We start from the raw sequence: 24,021 nt of genomic DNA, 5'->3' as shown, positions 1-24,021 counted from the left end.
AATTGTTTCTAGGTGCTTTCCAGAATCCCAGGGGTAGGGACCCCCCCAACAAGCAACCATGGCAAGGAAAAGCTCCCCTTTAACAGAAAGAAACCTTGAGCAGGACCAGGCTCTTGTAGGGGGATCCTCCTGCTGATGGCCGGCTGGGTAGAGAGAGGAGAGGGGGGAGGACAGGTAGAGGAGAGGAGAGGAGAGGAGAGGAGAGGAGAGGAGAGGAGGAGAGGAGAGGAGAGGAGAGGAGAGGAGAGGAGAGGAGAGGAGAGGGGGGAGGACAGGTAGAGGAGAGCATAGGCAGAGAACAGAAATACATTATATTAATTAAAATAAACTGCCGGTAGAGTTGGGTTGGGAACCAGCTGAGTACAGTGACAGTTCCACCGTTGAAGTGAAACTACAGAGGGTTTGACTCAAGGAGAACTGTTACATTATCTTGTCTAAACCAAGTTTTACTTAAACATAAAATCAAGGCTGTCAGTTTTACTAGGATAACTGATTAAGAATGACTTGACGGCAAAAAAAAACCCACCTTATCTTTCCTGTCTTCAAGTGCAGGCAGAGGAAGACATGCTAGTAAACTGTGACATGCTTCTTAAAAGATGGAGTATTCTTTTACTTTGGTATATCCCAAACTGAATTGATGAAGCCCATTCGGCCCTGGCTTTTCCTTGAAACAGTCTGGAGTAACATTTACCTTGAAGCCTGGACCTGGAACACATCAGTTAGAGGCGCACTCTTCCGATGCTGTGGAACGTGGTGGGGGTTTGCTGTGTCGGGGCTGAGACATTCGATGTGGGTGGACTGGAGAAGGTCGAGGTGGACAGGATGGCACCTGGTGAGAGAGAACCATGACGTCCGTTGTATCAGAAATGAGAATCTGGTTCATCTGTTCAGTGACCTCCAGCAGGAGGGAGGAGGGAGGAGGAAGAAGCTGAAGAAGTGTGTGTGTGTGTGTGTGTGTGTGTGTGTATAGTCAAGAACTGCACTATGGACTGAAGTGTGCAAATGTCTGTGACTGGAAATGACTACCAACCATTAGATGGAGACATTAAGAAGCTGCAGATAAAGCAGTAGTCGAAGTAGACTCCTAAAGCTTGTCAGCTTCATTGATTTAAAAAACTAAATACATTTATAAAAGAGGGTCAAAAACAGGTAACACTGGATCTCTGGTCCAAGTATTAAAACGGTTTCAACTGACTTCTAATACCTGCTGATATCAGAGTCTCCAGTTTGTAGTTTGGACTGATCACAAGATCAGACAGCAGCTTCACTCCTGAATCCTGCAGGTTGTTCTGACTCAGGTCCAGTTCTGTCAGATGGGAGGGGTTGGACCTAAGAGCTGAGGCCAGAAAACCACAGCTGATCTCTGATAAGCAGCAGAAACTTAATCTGAATAAAGAAAGAATACATTAGAATTCATTCATTTATTCATTTTTCATTAATTCATCCAAGTCTGTTTAGCTCTTAAATTTTTATTTTCCACCACTTACTAGATATTTAACACAGTGATTATATCTGTAAACATTTTTTTTCTTTGAGTTAGCTATTTATATTTTTTAAAATAAATTACTAAATTAACTATCATGTAGTGAAACAATGAAATTCATGAGCTGACCTGAGAGTCTCCAGTTTACAGTTTGGACTCTCCAGTCCAGAACAGAGCAGCTTCACTCCTGAATCCTGCAGGTTGTTCTGACTCAGGTCCAGTTGTGTCAGATGGGAGGGGTTGGACCTCAGAGCTGAGGCCAGAGAACCACAGCTGGTCTCTGATAAACTGCACAAACCTAATCTGAGTAAAGAACAAATGAAACATGTCAATTGTCATCGCATTTGTTTAGTATTTGGTTTCCACAGTGAAACATAAGCATAAGTTGAAATCAATAAAAACAGGTTTACTTTTAAATGAAATGACAGTGTACAAACAGTGTACAACTTCATGAACTGACCTGAGAGTCTCCAGTTTACAGTTTGGACTCTCCAGTCCAGAACAGAGCAGCTTCACTCCTGAATCCTGCAGGTTGTTCTGACTCAGGTCCAGTTCTGTCAGATGGGAGGGGTTGGACCTCAGAGCTGAGGCAACGACTTCACAGTGAAGCTCTGTCAATCTGCTGAAACTAAAGCTGTAATGGCCAATAAAATTATTTTGGTGACATGAATTAACACATTATTGTAAATACATTATTTTACTGACAACCACTGCTGTAAGAGAATGCAGTTTTCTGTTGGATTTGTATCTGACCTCATTGCTGCAAAACAGCAAACAATGCTGAATGGTGAGAATAACGAATTAAGGGACTGTTATGCGACACACACGATACAGTATATAGTGGATGGGACTACTAGATATGTCATTGTTGACCACCTTTTTCCAGCCAATCAACATTGGCAGATTGCGTTTATCAGGGTTGCAGAAGGCTGCATTCTATATTGAGACAAGTCCTTCAGATTATTCTGAATGAAATTATATATATATATATATATAAAATAACCAAATAATATTGAGAGGAGATGATTTTTGTAATTGTAATAAATACAATAGGACTATCATAGTTAATGTGTTGACAATTGTGATAATCACAAAAATGATCGCATTAACACTGTGTAAAAGCTCTATTACTTTAACTGGTTACCAGTTGAAATAGGCAAATTGTACAAAACAAAAGATCAGCTTGGGGGTCATATTAGGGTCTTTTTTAGAGTTACTTTAAATTGTATAAGAAAGTTTGCTTGTTTGTGATTCATCAAAATTCTAAAGTGTGTTAACTGATTAAAAAAACAATATTCGCACATTTTTACACTGTAAAAATAACCACGATTGGTTTTTAAGTAATTTAATAATAAGAACCTGTGTGATATTAAAGTTTGATGCTCCATCTCAATAACATCTGGACTTACTCAGCCTTCCTGCAGTTCCTCACAGCTGGAATCAGCCTGAATCGTCCCTCTGCTGATGTGTTGTACTTCTGCAGGTTCAGCTCATCCAGAACCTCCTCTGACATCTGCAGCAGGTAGGCCAGAGCAGAACAGTGGATCTTTAACAGGTTGTGCTCTGATTTCTTCTCTGTCTTGAGGAACTCTTGGATCTCCTGATGTACCGAATGATCCTGCATCTCCATCAGACAGTGGAAGATGTTGATGCTTCTGTCTGGAGAGATTTTACAACTGTTCATCTCCTTCAGGTTGTTGACGACCCTCTGGATGGTTTCTGGGTGGTTGTCTGTCTGATTCAACAGTCCTCCCAAGATTCTCTGGTTGGACTCCAGAGAGAGACCATGAAGGAAGCGGACAAACAGGTCCAGGTGGCCATTTTTGCTTTTGAGAGATTTCAACATGACGCACTTGAGAAAGTCGTCTAATGATTGAAACCAGGAAAGTGATTTGTGTTTGTAAAATTTAATAAAAGATTTTATAACCACTGTGTTCTTGTTGGTGAAACAGTGGAACATGTAGACTGCAGCCAGAAACTCCTGAATGCTCAGATGAACAAAGCAGTAGACTGATTTCTGGAAGATCACACTCTCTCTTCTGAAGATCTCTGTACAAACTCCTGAGTACACTGACACCTCTGAGACGTCCAGTCCACATTGCTCCAGGTCTTCTGGGTAGAAAATGATGTTTCCATTCTCCAGATGTTCAAAGGCCAGCTGCCCCAACTTCAGCAGGACTTCTTTGTCAGCCTCAGTCAGTTCCTCTGATCTTTCTGTTCCTTCATACTTCTGCTTCTTCCTCTTTGTCTGAACCATCAGGAAGTGTGAGTACAGGTCAGTCAGGGTTTGGGGCAGCTCTCCTCTCTGCTCTGTAGTCAACATGTCCTCCAGAACTGTAGCAGTGATCCAGCAGAACACTGGGATCAGACACATGATGTGGAGGCTCCTGGAGGCCTTGATGTGTGAGATGATTCTCTTGGACAGATCGTCATCACTGAACCTCCTCCTGAAGTACTCCTCCTTCTGGGAGTCAGTGAAGCCTCGTACCTCTGTCATCCTGTCAACACACGATGGAGGAATCTGATTGGCTGCTGCAGGTCTGGAGGTTATCCAGATGAGAGCTGAGGGAAGCAGGTTCCCCTGGATGAGGTTCATCAGGAGCACGTTGACCGATGACACCTGTGTGACATCAGAGATGACCTGTTGGTTGTTAGAGTCCAGTGAGAGTCTGCTTTCATCCAGGCCATCAAAGATGAACAGAAGTTTACAGACAGTCAGATCTTCTGCTCTGAGCTTCTGTAATGTTGGATGGAAAACATGAAGCAGTGAGAGAAGACTGAACTGCTCCTCTTTGATCAAGTTCAGCTCCCTGAATGAGAGCAGAAGCACCAGACTGATGTCTTGGTTCTCCAAACCTTCTGCCCAGTCCAGAGTGAACTTTTGCACTGAGAAGGTTTTTCCAACACCAGCGACACCGTTTGTCAGAACCACTCGGATGTGTTTCTCTTGCTCAGACAAGGCTTTGAAGATGTCCTGGCACTTGATTGGAGTGTCCTGGATGTTCTTCTTGGAAGTCCTCTCAAGCTGTCTCACCTCATGTTGTGTGTTCACCTCCTCACTTTGTCCCTCAGTGATGTAGAGCTCAGTGTAGATGTTGTTCAGCAGGATTCCACTTCCTGCTTCATTAGTTCCTTCAGTCACATGTTCACATCTTCTCTTCAGACTGATCTTGTGTCCTTCTAGAACCTCCAGTAGTTCACTTACTAAAGCCAGAGAAAACAAAGGCAACATATTATTGACATCTACTATAAAGTCCTCAACAGAACTCCAATTCTTGACGTCACATGTTGAATTTTACAGTGAACAACTTTACTTTGTAAAGTCGCCATTTCAGCATCTCTCTGCAGGCTGTCAGAGTGTTCACCAGAGGACTCTCCTGGTGGGGCAGACTGGACCCAGCGTGGGAAGATGGACTCCTTCCTGTCACTGGCAAACATTTGTGATTGAATTATAGGTTATTGTTTGGAAAATATCATGACTGAGTTTGCTGAAATATTATTTTGACTTTTGTTTACATTCATTTTTCTTTGTAAAGAATTTTTTTAATTCTTACTTTTGAACTATGTGCACATACCTGTATGCACTATCTAATGATTCCATCTAATCATTTAATAAACACAAAGATGCAAGAAGGGAAACTCAGCTTCCCCTAAAGTGTCAAATATTCACTGTTATGATCATTCACTAAAAAAGCATTAGAACACATTCACCTTGAAGACAAGTTCATACAGATTTAGTGTGTCTGGGGGGGAATGGAGCAACGGAGAGTAGCCCCATCTGGCCTGGACACTGGGCTTCTGCAGCATGACTGGCATATCAGTCAAAAGGCTGAATCAGTTTTTTATCTATTTTAAGATGTCACTTGAGCGTTGGAAGCTCACTCCCATCGGGGATTTTGCTAGTGAAGACACTGCAACCCCGGTTTTAGAATTTTCTTGGCAAAGTTGCGTGACCATTTCCATTGTTTGTCTTCACCGTCAGTAAAACACATCCATTGTATTTTCTTGTTCCAGTTTAACATCAGTGCCTTAGTTTGTTTGATCATTTGTTGGCTAGGTCTCATAGCCTTTCCTGTTTGAACAACTGCCAGATGCCACTCTTGTACATGCAAAATCACTCGGTTTACTTCGGGTTGGAAAGTCCAGTTCCATCTCTGAAGTATAAAGTTGTGTCTTTGGAGCGGTCACTGTTTAGCGACGCACAGCAGGAGACTGAAGACTCTGCTCTGTCCTCCATACTGTGGAGACATATTACAGACAGGTCAGATTTGAGGAAAACAGAAAGATCAACCCCCCGAATATCCCAAACCTGAGCAGTGAAACGCCAACAGTTCTTCAATGCTGATTTTAAAAAAATACCTCAAAATATTTCCCCTTCAATTACTTTTCAATAAAATCCTTGCGTTACACTCATCCCGCGACTCTTAAAGCTCCTGAGTCTGGATTGAATACTTTAACACTGAGTTAGTCGGGTTCTGTTCTCCAGTAACGCCATTACAAAAAAATGACTCAGGAATTTCCCCATGCCCCGTTTTTGTGACTGAATTGAAACATTTGTGATTGAATTATAGGTCATTGTTTGGAAAATAACATCATGACTTCAGTAAAATATTATTTTTACTTTTCTGCTATCTTATTTTATGACTTAAATCAAAATTATTCACATCTGGTCTATGTTCCAGCTCTGGGTTTCTGCAAAGCTTCTAGAGACAATAAAGAGTGTAACAGCTGATGTATAAATAATGTTCAGTGGAATTTCATTTAATCAACATAAGTCCAGCAACAACAATTTGTTGAATCCAGATGTGAAAAACTATAACATGAGATGACCCCTCTGAACATCCACTAGTAATAACTTCCGTAATTTTATAGTTGAATAAAACATCTCCGGATATAAACCAACAACCTGCTGATGTTTAGGCAACTAACAGTCATATATGAACACAAAATCAGTCTCGGGTTTTTTACTTTGGGTTTGAAGGTCCAGCTTCATCTCTGAATCTTAAAGGTTCATCTTTGGACATGTCACTCTTCAGAGACACACAGCTGGACACTGGAGACTCTGGTAGTTTTTGTTTTCTTAAGGGAAAACAGAATGAATTAACATTTTATCTCATTTTAAACAACAGGAAACATTTCTTCTGTGGCTTGAAGCTTTGTCACAACAGCAGCAGTATGATCATTTCTGGGTGACTTTTGATAATTTATTTCAGTCAAACTTCCCTCCAATTTGTTAATTTGTTTTTGTAAAATTTAAAAAAATATATAAAATTATAAATTTGGTTCAGATTTCTCTTATTAGTAATAATTAGTTACTGATGATTAGTGAAAGTGTTTCATTAATATTTTCTTTTCAGCCACCGTAGATTTGACTCACAGTTGTCATGTACAAACATAAAATCGCTCTGTTTTCTTACTTTGGGTTTGAAGGTCCAACTTCATCTCTGAATCTTAAAGGTTCATCTTTGGACATGTCACTCTTCAGAGACACACAGCTGGACACTGAAGACTCTACACTGTCCTCCTCCATATTGTTGAAATGTGTTTTAGATCTATAAAACACATCAGATTTTACTTAACAAAAATAAAGTAAACCCGCACACACTTGCAAAGAAGTAAAACACACAAAAAAGTCCTTCAACAAAGACAAAACAACGTTATTAACTCCAGAGTGTTGGAAGATTTACTTTTTGGTAAAATCCTTTTTTACACTGACCCTGTGTCCGTCTTTACTCGTCTTCTTGATCAAAACTGAATACTTTCACTTTCACTTGTCACATCCGCGCCAAAAGCAGCCGCGCGGGCGCTTAGTTTGGCACATGCGCAGATGTTTGTGACGCATGGTTCTGTGAACATTGAGCAACACTAAAGCCTGTGTTCATGAAGACGTCAGTGTCGAAAATTAAATTATACATTTGCAATCAAAGTAAATGAAACTACAGAAAACAGATTTCTAAAGAAATTAAAAATAAACAAGTTAAAATAAAAAAGGTAGAGTCCAAGGAGATCGTTTTCAAAGCGTTGTTGAATTGTGTACAGGACAGCTGAGATAAACTGCTCAAACTGATAGAAACCAATTAATTCAGTTTTTTGTTGTTGCTCGACTGATTCCAATAGGACGCAATTATGATGCATGGAATTGTGTGGAAAGTTGCTGATTCTTCTGTTGGAGTAAATTAAAATGAAGAGTAGATTGAGATCATGCTTAAGAGTTCTAATGACTGGAGAGTAATGTTCCGGATGAAAGCGCTGCAACAATCAAGGAAAAATATCTGCATCAGAATTATTAGTATCAAAACAGTCAAGATTGTTCAATAATACATTAGCAAATTACTGTATATATTACCGTTTTTTGTTCGGATGGGGGGGGGTGGGGGGGGGGGGGGTGTCGTGGCATGGGAAGGTCCATGGATCCCTGATGGCTTTGTCGGGTGGGGGGACAGTGGCTGTGGTCACACTGCGGTTTGCCTGTGTGGCGGGGTGGGGAGAGGTGGAACGGTGACAACAACGCCACCTGGGGAATTTCACCCCAGGAATTAACTGGAGAACAGGCACACGCAGATAAGGTTCTATTCCAGAGGCGGAGACGGGATCGAGGGTTATGCACTACAATTTTATTTAATCCAATACTCAACAAAATATAACTCGGCTGTATAAAAGTTAAATTAAAAGGGGTGGACAGGGCTGGGGCCCCACCAGCAGGTAAAACTCAATTAGGGGAGAAACTAAAAACACCCGTCCTACTGCAAACAAACTACACACGAGGGGTGATGAAAACGCCCCCCACCAGGGGTTGGGTCCCCGCCGTGGCCCGCAGCACCTGTCCACAAAGAAAAGGAACAATTAAACTTTCAGTGATAAACAATTTGACGCGACGAGCACACACGCACACACCTCACACAGACAGGCAAATAAATTGTGACCAGATCGTCTAAAAGAACACAACGTCAACTAAGAAACGAAAAGAAACAAAACCTAAAAAGAGTAAATATAGGTTGATACAATTTACACGCTGTTAAGTCTAAAATGAAGGCAATAACTCCGTGGTCGCCTCGGGGGCACCACTACGTCTCAGCGCCGTTTCTCCGAGCGAGGGGAGAGAGCGAACAGGAGAGAGTCCCGAACTAAAGGACGGAGCCAAAGGAACGAGCCAAAGCAGCAGTGGGTCCAGTAAGCGAGGTGATCTACTCCATGAGGGGTTCCCGCTGAGGCATCGCGACCCACTGACACCAGCCGGCAGCCAACTGCAGCGAGAACAGCCCCATTACCATTTATCAACTGAGTGAGTGGGGGAGTCAGTGACGCGCATTGCTGCGCCTTACCTGCCCAGTGCCAACTAGCGCGCACGCCCTTACGGCAAAGCGCTCTGGACGGAAGGATGGCGGGAGGAAGCACCAACCTTCTGCAACAAGTAGCAAGCACACGTTCCAGCACTGTTGCACTTTATGTCGTAACCAGAGGAAATATGGGTTAGCATGCCGTGCTTTTACCTTGGCGCTGCCAGACAGCATGCTCATTCTGGGACAGGTTCAGTTGGTCGAACAGCCCAGATAAGCTGCAACCACGCTACACCTTCGTCGAAGGGGGAAATCAACTAAAGCCAGCTGGAGGCAGTGCCTTATATAAACCTTTTTCTCCCCACCCACCAATTAAGGCACTACCTCCATATGGCACCTGTTCGGAGGGCAGGCCACGCCCTGCCACACCCGCACTGTGCATGCTCATGTGTCTGGGCAGTCTGGCTTCTCTTTGCCGGGCTGGGGGTCCGCAGTCTTCGGTGGTGCACGGCTCCTTCCCCCCTTGACATGGGGCGGGGTATTGCTGGCTCTGGGTGATGGTGGGGCTTGGGGTTTTCTCTACTGTAAACTGCTCAGGCTGAGCAGGCCTAGCTGCATCAAAAGATGCATATCAAAAGAAAGAAATAAAGGGAATAAATGATATACATTCATTATTTTCCCACACTTGGGGGTGGGTGTAATGTGGGTGAACTGGGAAGGGGGGGGGGGGGGTAGACTTCTAGAATGCAGATGAATGACAGTCACCTTTATTTCCCCAGAGGCAGACTTGAAGTGTGAAAGAGAGGAAACAGACATCAGCGCTAAGTGTCTGGTGTCAGAACGCCTTTTTGCAGTTGCCTGATTGTTCTGATTCTGCTGAACCAGCCTAAATACAGTTGTCCAGTCGGTCGGTCGGACAGACGGACAGACTCCATCCATGCCTTATGCTTCTCATGGCTTTGATCTTTTTCCCTTCAAGGTTCAAAGGACTTTTAAATGAAAGCAACCTGCTATATTTTAACTGTGATACGTTGCATTACAGCTGCCTTCTATGTCACTCATATCAATTCACTTGAACCAGGCAGCAACTATAGGAAGAAATAAGAAATACAAGGTATTTAAAACAGACCCTTGATTCTTTGTGCCTCTGCATGAAATGCTCAGTGCACAAAACATGTGCCAATCATGCACTGGAAATGATGTCTCACACCAACTATATGCATGTCCTTCACTGTGTCCACTCACTTCATTTTCATTCCCTCTTTGTTTCCAGTGATGAACGTTTGTCTTCTGACACGATTGATCCAGTTCATTCTTCATTTTCTCACAGACCCTTTTACTGTTTGATTTCCTCTTAAAGGGTTTGCCCAGACTACTTTTTAACAGTCCTGACTGGTGCGTGAATACAAAACAATTCATTTCAAGTTCAACAAAAGCATCACAGTTCTTCCAGCACCAATTCAGAACACAGGTTACAGCTCAGTTGTTGAATTCCTGAGGTTTTGGGGCCTTATTCGCTGAGATGCTGTGGCTTGTGTTAGGCGGGAAACATGTTGAAAATGTTGTTATAAACTCATTTAAATGTGATTTTGTCAATTTTGATCTAAAATTTGGGGAAAACCAATGACTTATTATTCCATAAATATTGTTTGAAACCATTTTAACTGTCGTAGTTTTCTGTAAAATCAAGTATGAGAAAACATATTTTAAGCAGCTCTTTAAACCAGTGAAAATGAGCAGTGTGCAGAGCTAACATGTATAAACACTCTATGACCATGCAGTTATGGTTTAATGTTTATTTGACTATCAAGACACCAACTGTGGACATTGTAGCTAGCAAAATAGGTAATTGTTTGATTTCCTCTTAAAGTAATATGAACATTATTTATTAATGTATAGATGGAAATTCTAAATTCAGATTCACATTAATGTGGATTCTGCTCAAGATTTCTTCCTTTTAAGGGTCTTTCTGACCAGCGTTGCACGGGGTTGTTACAGGGGGGTTCAGTCTCTGGCTTCTGTGTAGCTTCATGTCTTCAGACTCAAATATTTGTATTGAAGCTGGAAAGATCAAAGGTGATTGAACATAGTAGAATGTTAAACAAGAATACTAAATTATTGTTAATGATCTGATGGCAGTTTGTTCTCTAGACTTTATCAAAGCACAAACATGAAGAAAGAGATCGCTGCTGCAGTTTGCTGCTTAAAAGCCCTCCTGGCTCCCAGAGCCAGACTGGACCCTGAGAAAACAGACCTGTTTTTGGAGCGGCTCAGCGTGGCTTTGATGGAGAAATTCAGTGGTCACTGGTTCCCAGAAAACCCCAGCAGAGGACAAGCATACAGGTCGACTGGCTGATCACACTTTCAGTCCAAGACTGACGTTAGTTGTGCTTCAACTATAATCCAGGGTTGTGCTGTGCAGGTGCATCAGAATAAACGAGGTCCAACAGTGGGATCCAGAAGTGCTTCGAGCCTGTCGGGAGAGCAGGATTCAGATGAGTCAACTGGAGCTGCCTGTGAACCTGACGCTGTGGGTGGACCCCGGGGAGGTCTGCTACAGGTCACACAATTTCACTTCATGCTCATGAGCCAATACTAAATTAGAAGAATGAACTTTTAGACTTCAGGACCGCTCACAGAACCTTCTGAAATCGGCTTTATTAACTTGACGTCTTTTCAACAAATGTGTTTTTCTCTTGATGTTTAGGATTGGGGAAAACAACCCCCCTTTCTCTTTTGCTACTTTTTCCAACCCTGATGAAGAGACCCTGAACACATCCCCTGGTTTGGACTCAGCCGGGCTCCTTGTTAAGCTGGTACGACTAAATCATCTACAGATCGATGTATCGATGGGTTTGGTCAGATGAGTTAAGTTGGTTTTCTTTTTCAGGCTCTGGAGCCAAAAGCTTCTCCACGGTTCCCAACAAAGAGAGTTACAGGAGTGATTCGGAATTTTTTACAGCCTCACTGCAGCTCCACATCTTCCAACAGTGGTTCCCAGGACCTTTTCTTTTCTTGTGTTTCTCCTCTGTCACCTCCTCCCCTAAACTATGTTGATTGTGGTTATTATTGTTGTAACTATAACTATTATTACAATCATTATGTTTATTAACATTTAATGTACAAACAGTAATAACAGTAGTTTTGATGTTATCAGCTGTGGCACTGTTTTTGGCAGATTGTAATGTATCTATGTAAATAGTAAAGTATATCGAAAGTAAAAATTAATTATTTGGAGTCTGTGTTTGTGTGTCACTGGCTAAATCAGTTGTTTTGTATTATGATCATTGCAATTTTAAAAAATGAAATGACTTTCTAACTGCCATAAATCTAATTTGTCATTATGTTTTATTTATATTTGTATTAATTTAGTTAATTATATGTCCTATTTCAATTTTTTATTTTACTTTGTCCTGGCAGGAAGCTACCTTTTAAGGCGTTAAGAACGCCTATTTCGTTTTACGTTATTCACACCACCCTAGATTAATAAATGAATTGAATAAACATCAATAAACAGCAAATACCATTTACATTAGAAGAACTATGACATAAGGACAAAACAAAGGAATTTATGTTTGAATTCGTTCATTTTATTTTTTGCATTTGTCCAAAAGTGTCTTGTAATTTTCCAGACAGATATTTAGAATTTACTTTTATTGAAATGTTGAAACTAATGTTGAACTTAAGCATCTGGGGGCAGGAAAAGGAACTGGAACTGGAACACACCCCCCCCCCCCCCCCCCCCCCCAGCAGGGTCAGTGGCTTCCGCAGATCCAGGAACAACATTCAAACAGCTGAAATTCTTTGCAGCATTCTTTACATTTTATTTACACGTTCAAAACACATTAAAGTCCACGTTTGCCAAATAAAAACAAGCAACTTAAAAATCAATAGCAGCAGCAAGTAGATGTTGCCAACTGACCAGCTGATTTATATTTACATAGTTTAAAATAGTTGTTTAATAGAATTGGTTGTGGTATTTCAGACCGATGGCTAACCATCCTAAGTTGTTTGGCCCATTGGCTGCTAGTTGATGGATGGATGGATGGATGGATGGATGGATGGATGGGTGCATGGGTGGATGGACAACTATAACAACTGTTGCCATCATCATCTTCCAATAGTGGCTGGTCTCAGAGTCTCCAGTTTGTAGTTTGGACTCATCACAAGATCAGACAGCAGCTTCACTCCTGAATCCTGCAGGTTGTTCTGACTCAGGTCCAGTTGTGTCAGATGGGAGGGGTTGGACCTCAGAGCTGAGGCCAGAGAACCACAGCTGGTCTCTGATAAACTGCAGCATGACAAACTACAGAGGAACAAATGAAACTTGTTAAACATATCAGATCTGTATTCAGTTTTTGTATCCCATATTCCGTATTCGGTTCCACTTTTGTTTCAGTGAGTTTGTTGGTTCTAATGACTGGTTCTGGGGCTGTGATTAGGTCAATTACAGTACCTCTTCTGGGGTTATTGCAAAATTCAGACCATTTTCTAGCACTTCCTCTTTGTTTTGTGTAAGCTGCCTGTCTGATAAGTGTTTCCTCCATTCCTCCTAACCCTAACCCTAACCCTGTGAATCTGAAGAGAATGTGGGGGGTGTCCTGCCACTGCCTGCTCTGATGCTCTGATGCTGTGGTGGAAAATCCCACTCACTCTACCATGCCTCTCCTCCACACCCACCTGGTTAGCCTCGACCATTCTCACCTGTTGCTCTTACACAGCCTGGATATAAGTCACTGCAGTTTGCTCATGAATTGCCAGATCGTTCATTGTTTCATGTCTGACTTTCTAGCACTTTCTTTTGTACAGATTTACTGGTTTTGATCCAGCCTGGCTCAGACCTTCCCTCATCTCAGACCTGGTAAACACGACAGTCTTCTGTCCACAACGAAGCGTTTTGCCAATGTGTGTTTGGACCGACGCCTTCCTGTGGCTGTTTCTGCCTTCCATCCTGTCGGCCTTCTGTGATTAACAATGGTGCTCTTGTTTGCTAGCCATCCATTAAAGTTCATTATTAACTGTTCCCGAGTTGTTGTGATGCCTCTGGGTCCTACCACACCCATGTCACATTTTAGTTTTAAACAAATGGAACACCAACAAATTCATGAGCTGACCTGAGAGTCTCCAGTTTACAGTTTGGACTCTCCAGTCCAGAACAGAGCAGCTTCACTCCTGAATCCTGCAGGTTGTTCTGACTCAGGTCCAGTTGTGTCAGATGGGAGGGGTTGGACCTCAGAGCTGAGGCCAGAGAACCACAGCTGGTCTCCGTTAACCAGCAATGTCTCAAACTACAAAAATATTAAAATGTAACATGTTAATTATCATCAGATCTGTTCAGTTTTGTACAGTTACATATAAACATGCTTGAAATCATCCTGAATTCTTAATTTAATAAATGTTTGGAATGAATAGAAAAGAACTGTCTGTTCTCAATCTGTGATTGGACAAAAAAAACACAAATAAATATGAAACAGTTTCAAATTAATCAAAGAGAGACTATATATAGATGAGCTGACCTGAGAGTCCCCAGTTTACAGTTTGGACTCTCCAGTCCAGAACAGAGCAGCTTCACTCCTGAATCCTGCAGCTTGTTGTAGCTCAGGTCCAGTTCTCTCAGGTGGGAGGGGTTGGACCTCAGAGCTGAGGCCAGAGAACCACAGCTGGTCTCCGTTAACCAGCATTGTCTCAGTCTATAAATGGATTTAATACATATTTAAATGAATCAGTTGATAATCAAATGAAATAAAATCTTTATTCAATTCACCAGATTTAAAACACTGATTACACATAATCTGATAAACATGTCTAAAATAGTTATTTTCAAAGTGGAGTACTGAAAAATATTAAAATGTAAATAAAGAATGGAAGTCAATGGATTGATGAACAGCAGTTTCTCAGTGTTTTATATCCTAATGATGGACGTTGTCTTTGACATGGCTCATGGACATGACTGATGATGTCTCACACATGGAATTCAACTATTTCACTCTCTTTGTTCTCCATTCAAATGTTTTTTTAAATCGATCCTTTATTTATACAGAATATTACACAGGAGATCCATTGTAATTTTTTCATGGAGGGCAGGAAGCTTATTCAGCCAGTAGGTTGTGACCATGTCAGGACCTCTGCTCTTTATTCTTGAGACATTTTCCTGGATGTCTTCCTCTGTGATGGTAACTGGTAGTTTGTTTGACACCTCTTCATCCCAGATGTACTTGCAGTACTGGTCAGTCTTTAGCTTTGACTGTTCAGCCTTGATCGTGTTACCTGTCCACTCTAGATGGTTCAGTGGAGAACACTGTTCTTCTGGCTTCTGTTTCCCATGGATTTCTTTTCTGACAGGTTTCTAGGGCTATGTGCCTATTGTTGGCAGTCTCAAGGGCCTCAGCTATGGAGAGCTTTACAATACATCTTAGGATGCACACAGCATAGATTTAGGTGAAAGCAACTGATTTTTTTGCCCTAATGCGATGTGGGTAGGTCAGTGTGAACACAGTCTCACCATGACCGGCATGAAAGCTGTTCTTTCTTCCTGAAATGCATAGACACACCCAATAGGATGGATGCTGCTTTAAGATTCTTTACTGTGATGGAGTATATATTTTTGTAGTGTTAATAAATGACTTTTTAGTATTTAATGTCTCCACTCTCACGCATTCTCTCTCCCACCCCATTGTTGTGCGCTGACCTGCTGACCTCTGACCCCACTGACCTCCTCACCCTTTAGCTTTGATTGCTCAGTGTACTTGTGTATGTATTTGTATGTATGATGTATATCTGTTCTCTCCTCTATCTGTCCTCCCCCCTCTCCTCTCTCTACCCAGCCTCCCATCAGCAGGAGGGTCCCCCATATGAGCCTGGTCCTGCTCAAGGGTTCTTCCTGCTAAAGGGGAGTTTTTCCTGACCACTGTTGCTTGTTGGGGGTCAGACCCTGGGTGCCTATAAAGTACCTAGAGATCATTTTGATTGTAAAAGATGCTATATAAGTTCTAATCAGTCACACATAAGCCTCTTTTCTGTCTTTTATTTTAGCTTTAGTATAGTGTTATCACAAGAAAATAGATTACCTATATTGGGGTGGTTGTTCCATAACTTACATATTTAGGGACACATTAAAACTGTCTCATCACTGTTCATGATTGAAGTCTAATTATCTCCTTCCCATCCAGTGGGAACAACGCTGATCATGTTGTCAAAAATGCATAAACTGACCTGAGAGTCTGCAGTTTACAGTTTGGACTCTCCAGTCCAGAACAGAGCAGCTTCACTCCTGAATCCTGCAGGTTGTTCTGATTCAGGTCCAGTTCTGTCAGATGGGAGGGGTTGGACTTCAGAGCTGAGGCCAGAGAACCACAGCTGATCTCTGATAACCTGCAGCGTCTTAATCTACAATAATAATAATGAATATTTTTCAAATAAATAAATTTCTAATAAAATGTGTTAAGGACTTATGTGTGTATTTTACACTGACCATCAATTTGAAACATTGGATACACATAAATTAATCACATTTATTTTTGATATTAAAGTATTTAAAAACATTAACATTCACCTCAGAACCTCCAGTTTGCAGAGAGGATTCAGTAGAAAACCACAGAGCAGCTTCACCCCTGAATCCTGGAGGTAGTTCTCACTCAGGTCCAGTTGTGTCAGATGGGAGGGGTTGGACCTCAGAGCTGAGGCCAGAGAACCACAGCTGGTCTCTGATAACCTGCTGTCCCACAGACTGATAATGGAAACACAATTATCATAATCAGATGGGTTTTCCTTTGACATACAATTTAAACAGGCTATAAACATGTTTACGGTAGTTCAAACAGAATTTTTACTTTAATAAATGTTTGAAAATATATTACATTTTGTTTAAATTGGCAAGGATATATCAAATTTTATCTGTGCTCAGACAAAAACAATGAAAATTCTTAATTTTAAATCAAAGACAGACTGTAAAAATACATGAGCTGACCTGAGAGTCTCCAGTTTACAGTTTGGACTCTCCAGTCCAGAACAGAGCAGCTTCACTCCTGAATCCTGCAGGTTGTTCTGACTCAGGTCCAGTTCTGTCAGATGGGAGGGGTTGGACCTCAGAGCTGAGGCCACGACTTCACATTCGGTTTCTGACAAAGTGCTGAAATTAAATCTGTGATGATCAAGAAAACAATTTTTGTTGACAGTATGAACACTTACAGTGTGTTTTACATGAAAGTACCGTATTTATAAAACATGAATATCCGGTTGGCTCAGTTTTTGTCAAGCAGAATTGAGACAGCGAACGGAAAGCCGCCAAGCAGCAAAACAGGCAAAGGATGAAAATACTTCCATCCTTTGCAAGCAGCAAGAAAGAAAGATAACTAATTTTAAAAAAGGGTGACCAGACAATTTTTTAAAATTAGAAATTAGGGTGATATAGTATGTGTTTTCAGAAAGTTTGTTAATAGAAGCATCTGACAAAAAGCTAAAGTGGCCAGGGCTGTGTAGAAATATTCAATATATATATAAGGGTCAGCACACTGATGATCTTGTGCTACAACAACAACCATTATATCAACATCAGAACAACTAAGTCACTTGACCAGTTTCACATCGCTGAAGACTGACCTGGACTCATCACATCAACATCACTAATGGTCTTCTTCCTCAACTAGACTGGGGAAACTCAAGATGGATTCCATGATACTCTGTATCTTCTTCAGAGGATTTGTATCTGCATCATCAAGAGAATTGGGACTGCCTGCATCACCACCTAATATGGCAGCTCCTCCACCCTCAACATGAAGTCTCTACAGAGGATGTTAAAAGTTGCACAGCACATCAACTGAATGGAATCTCCATCTCAGGAAGAGGGAGCAGACTGACCCAGCTAATTCTTTTCAGCCCAGACCACAACAACTAGGGACATTGTCATTCCAAAGGCAATCAGACTGTTGAACCCTCTGGCGAAATGCACCTGAACACTTAAACAGTCAGAATTGCACATCAGAACCTGCACATTTCTTTGCCCTCTGTATATATGCTGGGCCCAGGCGCTGGCAAGGACCTATTGTATTCGAAGCAACATGTTTTTTTTTTTTTTACATTTTCCTCTGTCAACTTTGAAGGTATTTTTGGGAGGCCTAAACATCATGGGGGAAAAAATTCAAACAGTAATTTGATCGAAACAAAAATTAGGTGTTTTGTTTTGCTCATTTGGACCAAAACAGGTTGAAATACCATTCTGTTATCAGGGACAATAATATCTATACATACAATGGTGGTGCTTTTGCTGGTAATGCAGTGGATGTATTTGGACAAGTTTACCCTTGGGACTTTCTCCAATCCACTTTAAACTTAGTAGATTCAAGTTCAAGGTAGATTCAAGTCATACTGTGTGGGCCATATCTAAGTAGTAGTCTTAACAATTTGGTCTGATTTTAAAAAGAGTCACATCTAAATGGCTGCATAGATTTTTTTTTTTTGATAAAACAGCCCCACCACACCATATGACCCAGCTCCCTGATGTTCGGTAAGCTTATTGAGCCTCCCGCATTCTACAAAAAGTCTCAGAGCATTGAACTAAAACCAACAGGAAGTCTTTTATTTTTCTGTAGTAACAGCCCTTTTCTGTTCTGTATATGGACCCTATATGAAAGACAGCAATAGGCAGGAAGGAAAGGTAGTGTCTCTCCTGTGCTGGGGGGCAACAAGGCAGATTCTCCGAAATTGTCGTTTTGGTTGCACAAATTTCATATTTGCACATTAAATTTTCCTTGTACTTTTTAATGTCTAGTGTTATCTATGGCTTCATATTCTGCCCCCCCCCCCAATTCTCCTGCAACAGAGTGCAGCCTGACACGATCTCTCAAATCTTCCGCATTAACAGACTATCAGCCTGTAGGACCTGGGGAGAGGTGGCCAAGCTCGGTGGTAACTCATCACTTGTAGCGTTGCTAAAAATGGCAGCAGGTTCCCTCTCCTGCTCTTCAGAGTATTTTTTTGATTAATTTAACTGAAAACATACTGCTTTTCTTTGCCGTCTTGACATTTCTTATTAGCTAATAGGTAACATCTGTGTTTGTTTCATTGAGCCTTCTTGAAAAGCTTTGTCATTCATATCATTGGATCACTTGCTGCAGCCTGTGGGCTTCAGAGTCCACAGATGTCATAGAACCTGTTGATTGGCGAAGAAGCTTTCATTCAAACCTTTCCTTGGGCTGTTTATTGGGTGAACAGTGAGAATGAAAATAAAGCTGTCTGTAATCACTCACTTCTTATAGAAGGTTTCTAGTAGAGCAATGAACAATCAATTCATGGGCAACAGCTGTGGTGGAGATTCCTGCAGTCAGCATGGAATTTGGACGTGCTCATCAAAATTGATGACATATTGTGCTGTGTGACAAATCAGCACATTTTAGAGTGACTTTTTACTAGGGCCAGCCTAAGACACTCAGGCACAGCAATAATTGTGCTGTCTGGTGAGCATTTTGTTGTGCAAACGACCCAGAACCCTGGAACCCAACAATCTTCCATCAACCGTTCCATTTAGGGACAGAGCGCCCATCTGCCAGGGTTGGAGTGTTTTCGTTCTCGTCACGGAACCCTGACCCCTGTTGCTTGATCGGGTTGAAAGTGATTCCCTGGCTAACTTTGTTTATCACTCGGTCGAGGTCTCCACGCCTGCGGACACGAACTAATCGCCCGCATTGGATTCGCGCTGGAGCTCCCGGTGCGTCCGGAGGACTGAGCGAGAGATTCGCCAAACAACCCAGCAGAACCTTGTTCACCTTGTATATTCAAATAAAGATGCTTTTAGGACACTATTCCCCACGGCGTGTTGCCTGCTTTTGGGTCCTGAGACAACCCGTCTTAACAGAAATAGGCCTTTCATAAACATAAAGTCTTAGATCTTTAGTAAGCATAGTTCTGATTGCTTTAACGTAGGAGTTTTCCAAGAGTAGGATAACTTGCGTAATTATTCATCATATGTGCATCTATACTTACATAGCCTTCCTGCAGTTCCTCACAGCTGGAATCAGCCTGAATCGTCCCGCTGCTGATGTGTTGTACTTCTGCAGGTTCAGCTCATCCAGAACCTCCTCTGACATCTGCAGCAGGTAGGCCAGAGCAGAACAGTGGATCTCTGAAAGGTTCTGCTCTGATTTCTTCTCTGACTGAAGGAACTCTTGGATCTCTTGATGTACCGAATGATCCTTCATCTCCATCAGACAGTGGAAGATGTTGATGCTTCTGTCTGGAGGGATTCCATCAGTGTTCATCTCCTTCAGGTTGTTGATGACCCTCTGGATGGTTTCTGGGTGGTTGTCTGTCCGATTCAACAGTCCTCCCAAGATTCTCTGGTTGGACTCCAGAGAGAGACCATGAAGGAAGCGGACAAACAGGTCCAGGTGGCCATTTGTACTTTCAAGAGATTTCATCATTACTCTCATGAGAAACACCTGTACAGATTGGATTGGATATTTTGTATACAACTCAGAAAACCTGGAAAAAGGCTTTGGTTTTAGAAAATAATTTATGACCACTGTGTTCTTGTTGGTGAAACAGTGGAACATGTAGACTGCAGCCAGAAACTCCTGAATGCTCAGATGAACAAAGCAGTAGACTGATTTCTGGAAGATCACACTCTCTCTTCTGAAGATCTCTGTACAAACTCCTGAGTACACTGACACCTCTGAGACGTCCAGTCCACATTGCTCAAGGTCTTCTGGGTAGAAAATGATGTTTCCATTCTCCAGATGTTCAAAGGCCAGCTGCCCCAACTTCAGCAGGACTTCTTTGTCAGCCTCAGTCAGTTCCTCTGATCTTTCTGTTCCTTCATACTTCTGCTTCTTCCTCTTTGTCTGAACCATCAGGAAGTGTGAGTACAGGTCAGTCAGGGTTTGGGGCAGCTCTCCTCTCTGCTCTGTAGTCAACATGTCCTCCAGAACTGTAGCAGTGATCCAGCAGAACACTGGGATCAGACACATGATGTGGAGGCTCCTGGAGGCCTTGATGTGTGAGATGATTCTCTTGGACAGATCTTCATCACTGAACCTCCTCCTGAAGTACTCCTCCTTCTGGGAGTCAGTGAAGCCTCGTACCTCTGTCATCCTGTCAACACACGATGGAGGAATCTGATTGGCTGCTGCAGGTCTGGAGGTTATCCAGATGAGAGCTGAGGGAAGCAGGTTCCCCTGGATGAGGTTCATCAGGAGCACGTTGACCGATGACACCTGTGTGACATCAGAGATGACCTGTTGGTTGTTAGAGTCCAGTGAGAGTCTGCTTTCATCCAGGCTATCAAAGATGAACAGAAGTTTACAGACAGTCAGATCTTCTGCTCTGAGCTTCTGTAATGTTGGATGGAAAACATGAAGCAGTGAGAGAAGACTGAACTGCTCCTCTTTGATCAAGTTCAGCTCCCTGAATGAGAGCAGAAGCACCAGACTGATGTCTTGGTTCTCCAAACCTTCTGCCCAGTCCAGAGTGAACTTTTGCACTGAGAAGGTTTTTCCAACACCAGCGACACCGTTTGTCAGAACCACTCGGATGTGTTTCTCTTGCTCAGACAAGGCTTTGAAGATGTCCTGGCACTTGATTGGAGTGTCCTGGATGTTCTTCTTGGAAGTCCTCTCAAGCTGTCTCACCTCATGTTGTGTGTTCACCTCCTCACTTTGTCCCTCAGTGATGTAGAGCTCAGTGTAGATGTTGTTCAGCAGGATTCCACTTCCTGCTTCATTAGTTCCTTCAGTCACATGTTCACATCTTCTCTTCAGACTGATCTTGTGTCCTTCTAGAACCTCCTGTAGTTCACTTACTAAAGCCAGAGAAAACAAAGGCAACATATTATTGACATCTACTATAAAGTCCTCAACAGAACTCCAATTCTTGACGTCACATGTTGAATTTTACAGTGAACAACTTTACTTTGTAAAGTCGTCATTTCAGCATCTCTCTGCAGGCTGTCAGAGTGTTCACCAGAGGACTGTCCTGGTGGGGCAGACTGGACCCAGTGTGGGAAGATGGACTCCTTCCTGTCACTGGCAAACATTTATAGGTTATTGGAAAATAACATCATCATGACTGGGTCTAGTGAAATATATATATTTTTACTACTGTCCAAATTTATCTTTCAATCAAAAAGATTTTTGTTATTTTCCTTATAGTGTTTAAATCTGTATTCTTGACTTTGAATATGTAACTTTTTGTTATAATTTCATCAAAATCAGTAATTTATTTAAGTCCCGGGATGAGAAATACAAATCAATTTGGTGCCGATGTACAGCTACAGACTTCAACACTTTATAGAATCAAGTTAAGTATAAAACATCTCCAGATATAAACTCACAACCTTCTGATGTTCAGGTGATTAACAGTTGTCATATAAATACAAAATCACTCTTAGGTTTCTTACTTTGGGTTTGAAGGTCCAGCTTCATCTCTGAATCTTAAAGGTTCAGCTTTGGACATGTCACTCTTCAGAGACACACAGCTGGACACTGGAGACTCTGGCAGTTTTTGTTTACTTAAGGGAAAACAGAATGAATTAACATTTTATCTCATTTTAAACAACAACAGGAAACATTTCTTTTGTGGCTTGAAGCTTTCTCACAACAGCACCAGTATGATCATTTCTGGGTGACTTTTGATAATTTATTTCTCTCAAACTTCCCTCCAATTTGTTAATTTTGTAAAATTTGAAAAAAATATAAAATTGTAAATTTGGTTCAGATTCAGATTCCCTTTATTAGTAATGATTAGTTACTGGTGATTAGTAAAAGTGTTTCATTAATATTATTTTGTATTGCACTTCAGATTTTTGTTATTTTCCTTATAGTGTTTAAATCCATATTCTTGACTTTGAATATGTAACTTTTTGTTATAATTTCATCAAAATCAATAATTTCATCAATATTTAAGTCCCGGGATGAGAAATACAGATCAATTTGGTGCCGATGTACAGCTACAAACTTCAACACTTTATAGAATCAAGTTAAGTATAAAACATCTCCAGATATAAACTCACAACCTTCTGATGTTCAGGTGATTAACAGTTGTCATATAAACACAAAATCACTCTTAGGTTTCTTACTTTGGGTTTGAAGGTCCAGCTTCATCTCTGAATCTTAAAGGTTCAGCTTTGGACATGTCACTCTTCAGAGACACACAGCTGGACACTGGAGACTCTGGTCCATCCTTCTCCTCCATACTGTTGAAAAATACAATAACTCTAATTAGAATTTGACTTAACATCAACAAGGGTAACGCTCACAAAATCCCCAAAGTGAACTGTGAACAAGTCTTAGAACTCCAACAGTTGTATTACTGATAAAAAAAAGACCTTAAAATGGTGTTGATTGTTATAGAACTCTATGGGATGGGTCTTCCTGAAGATGATGAGTAGATGAGATTACTACAAAATTCCTTTAAACTTACCTTGTGTCAGTCTTCGGTCTTTCTTCTCAGTCAGAAACGAATACTTTCTCTTTCATTTTTTCTGTGGCTGTTATTGATCCACTATTTTATGGCTCAAGTATGGTGCAATAAAAGCATGCTGGAAGAGGTCAAGGTTCTTTATTTTATCATCATCATCATGCTTGCACATTAGAATTGTTCCTTTGGACCCACATAATTCACTGTGAGCCACAATCTACTGGCCCATAGGCCGCTTCTGGCCCTATTTGTTATTTAATTATTTCAAAATATAATGAGTTGCATGCACATTCATTCTAAACCTCCCTTTCATATTAAAAAAATATTTGACAAATATGGCAAAAGTGTATGCTTCTGTAATACAGGTTATGAATGAGGGAGAACTCTTGGTACACATGTCACTGTTTGACCAAGTAGTTAAAAAATGTCACTTTCTTAAACAAAACAAAAAAAGGTGATGGTAATTTTTCATTTTGTAAAGTATATATTTGACAGGTATGAACACCTGGACTGCATTGGAAGACTCTCATATACTGTAGAACCTTTCTCACTGAAGTTTTGTTTAGAATAATTTATTAATATCACTGAAATACTGGTTTCATACTGAAATTAGGGCATGGATGTGGAATGTTGTAACACGGGGCTCGACCCACCTTTGTTCGGCATTTGGCCATTTTCACATTGCCAACAGTCTGACCTCTCACGTGTGTTAAAATGTGATCTAATATAACCTGAAGCGGCATTACTGCATTGAACACAGAGATTAATTTTAGAAGTATGAGAGCACACAACACATCACACAGCTACGGACATGATTTCTGCCTCACAAGAGTTCTTTCCCAGATCCTAAAGGGA

The 24,021-nt window shown here is 41.4% G+C and overlaps 3 protein-coding genes across 9 annotated transcripts; 1 reads left to right on the top strand and 2 right to left on the bottom strand.

Annotated features, from left to right (window-relative positions):
- Positions 1–248: 248 nt before the first annotated feature.
- LOC130522227 (NLR family CARD domain-containing protein 3-like) lies at positions 249–9,036 on the bottom strand. 3 transcript variants are annotated; one of them, XM_057026333.1, is made up of 13 exons: positions 8,974–9,036; positions 8,806–8,885; positions 8,271–8,303; positions 7,830–8,023; positions 6,901–7,035; positions 6,452–6,562; positions 5,611–5,721; positions 4,798–4,910; positions 2,893–4,687; positions 1,944–2,117; positions 1,613–1,786; positions 1,205–1,386; positions 249–829 (listed from the first exon to the last, which is right to left on the bottom strand). In XM_057026333.1, the coding sequence occupies exons 5-13, from the start codon at positions 7,011–7,013 to the stop codon at positions 720–722; spliced, it is 2,883 nt and encodes a 960-aa protein (XP_056882313.1). In that variant the 5' UTR covers positions 7,014–7,035; positions 7,830–8,023; positions 8,271–8,303; positions 8,806–8,885; positions 8,974–9,036; the 3' UTR covers positions 249–719. The 3 variants fall into 3 exon arrangements, with proteins under 3 accessions (XP_056882313.1, XP_056882312.1, XP_056882311.1); XM_057026332.1 differs by lacking the exons at positions 7,830–8,023; positions 8,271–8,303; positions 8,806–8,885; positions 8,974–9,036 and adding an exon at positions 7,171–7,546 and having other exon boundaries at positions 250–829; XM_057026331.1 differs by lacking the exons at positions 7,830–8,023; positions 8,271–8,303; positions 8,806–8,885; positions 8,974–9,036 and adding an exon at positions 7,200–7,545 and having other exon boundaries at positions 251–829.
- A 1,891-nt stretch (positions 9,037–10,927) lies between these two features.
- On the top strand, positions 10,928–11,627 carry LOC130523432 (protein BTG3-like). Its single transcript, XM_057028741.1, has 3 exons — positions 10,928–11,103; positions 11,183–11,320; positions 11,468–11,627. The coding sequence occupies exons 1-3, from the start codon at positions 10,931–10,933 to the stop codon at positions 11,625–11,627; spliced, it is 471 nt and encodes a 156-aa protein (XP_056884721.1). The 5' UTR covers positions 10,928–10,930.
- Positions 11,628–12,560: 933 nt separating this feature from the next.
- Positions 12,561–23,319, bottom strand: LOC130522228 (NACHT, LRR and PYD domains-containing protein 12-like). Of its 5 annotated transcripts, none has more exons than XM_057026334.1 (10): positions 23,170–23,319; positions 22,826–22,942; positions 22,148–22,258; positions 21,661–21,773; positions 19,738–21,550; positions 16,727–16,900; positions 15,973–16,146; positions 14,277–14,450; positions 13,875–14,048; positions 12,561–13,066 (listed from the first exon to the last, which is right to left on the bottom strand). In XM_057026334.1, exons 2-10 carry the CDS (start codon positions 22,939–22,941, stop codon positions 12,871–12,873), a joined length of 3,045 nt encoding a protein of 1,014 aa, XP_056882314.1. In that variant the 5' UTR covers position 22,942; positions 23,170–23,319; the 3' UTR covers positions 12,561–12,870. The 5 variants fall into 5 exon arrangements, with proteins under 5 accessions (XP_056882314.1, XP_056882317.1, XP_056882315.1 ...); XM_057026337.1 differs by having other exon boundaries at positions 13,875–13,991; positions 14,394–14,450; XM_057026335.1 differs by lacking the exon at positions 14,277–14,450.
- Positions 23,320–24,021: the final 702 nt, after the last annotated feature.

The sequence above is a fragment of the Takifugu flavidus genome, chromosome 3, assembly GCF_003711565.1.
Source record: "Takifugu flavidus isolate HTHZ2018 chromosome 3, ASM371156v2, whole genome shotgun sequence".
NCBI lineage: Eukaryota > Metazoa > Chordata > Actinopteri > Tetraodontiformes > Tetraodontidae > Takifugu > Takifugu flavidus.
Note: the sequence above shows the minus strand (reverse complement) of the source record. Positions and strands in the feature narration are given on the sequence as shown.

Excerpts from the sequence above, each read along its gene's own strand:
- LOC130522227 (XM_057026333.1), bottom strand. The coding sequence starts at position 7,013 with ATGGAGGAGGACAGTGTAGAGTCTTCAGTGTCCAGCTGTGTGTCTCTG. Across the intron at positions 5,722-6,451 it reads GCTGGACCTTCAAACCCAAA|TATGGAGGACAGAGCAGAGT; the intron begins GTAAAAAACCCG and ends ATGTCTCCACAG. Across the intron at positions 4,911-5,610 it reads ACTGGACTTTCCAACCCGAA|TGACAGGAAGGAGTCCATCT; the intron begins GTAAACCGAGTG and ends AATGTTTGCCAG.
- LOC130523432 (XM_057028741.1), top strand. The coding sequence starts at position 10,931 with ATGAAGAAAGAGATCGCTGCTGCAGTTTGCTGCTTAAAAGCCCTCCTG. Across the intron at positions 11,104-11,182 it reads AGCAGAGGACAAGCATACAG|GTGCATCAGAATAAACGAGG; the intron begins GTCGACTGGCTG and ends TGTGCTGTGCAG. Across the intron at positions 11,321-11,467 it reads CCCGGGGAGGTCTGCTACAG|GATTGGGGAAAACAACCCCC; the intron begins GTCACACAATTT and ends CTTGATGTTTAG.
- LOC130522228 (XM_057026334.1), bottom strand. The coding sequence starts at position 22,941 with ATGGAGGAGAAGGATGGACCAGAGTCTCCAGTGTCCAGCTGTGTGTCT. Across the intron at positions 21,551-21,660 it reads TGAAATGACGACTTTACAAA|TAAGTGAACTACAGGAGGTT; the intron begins GTAAAGTTGTTC and ends CTCTGGCTTTAG. Across the intron at positions 16,901-19,737 it reads AGGAACTGCAGGAAGGCTAT|ATTTAATTTCAGCACTTTGT; the intron begins GTAAGTATAGAT and ends TGATCATCACAG.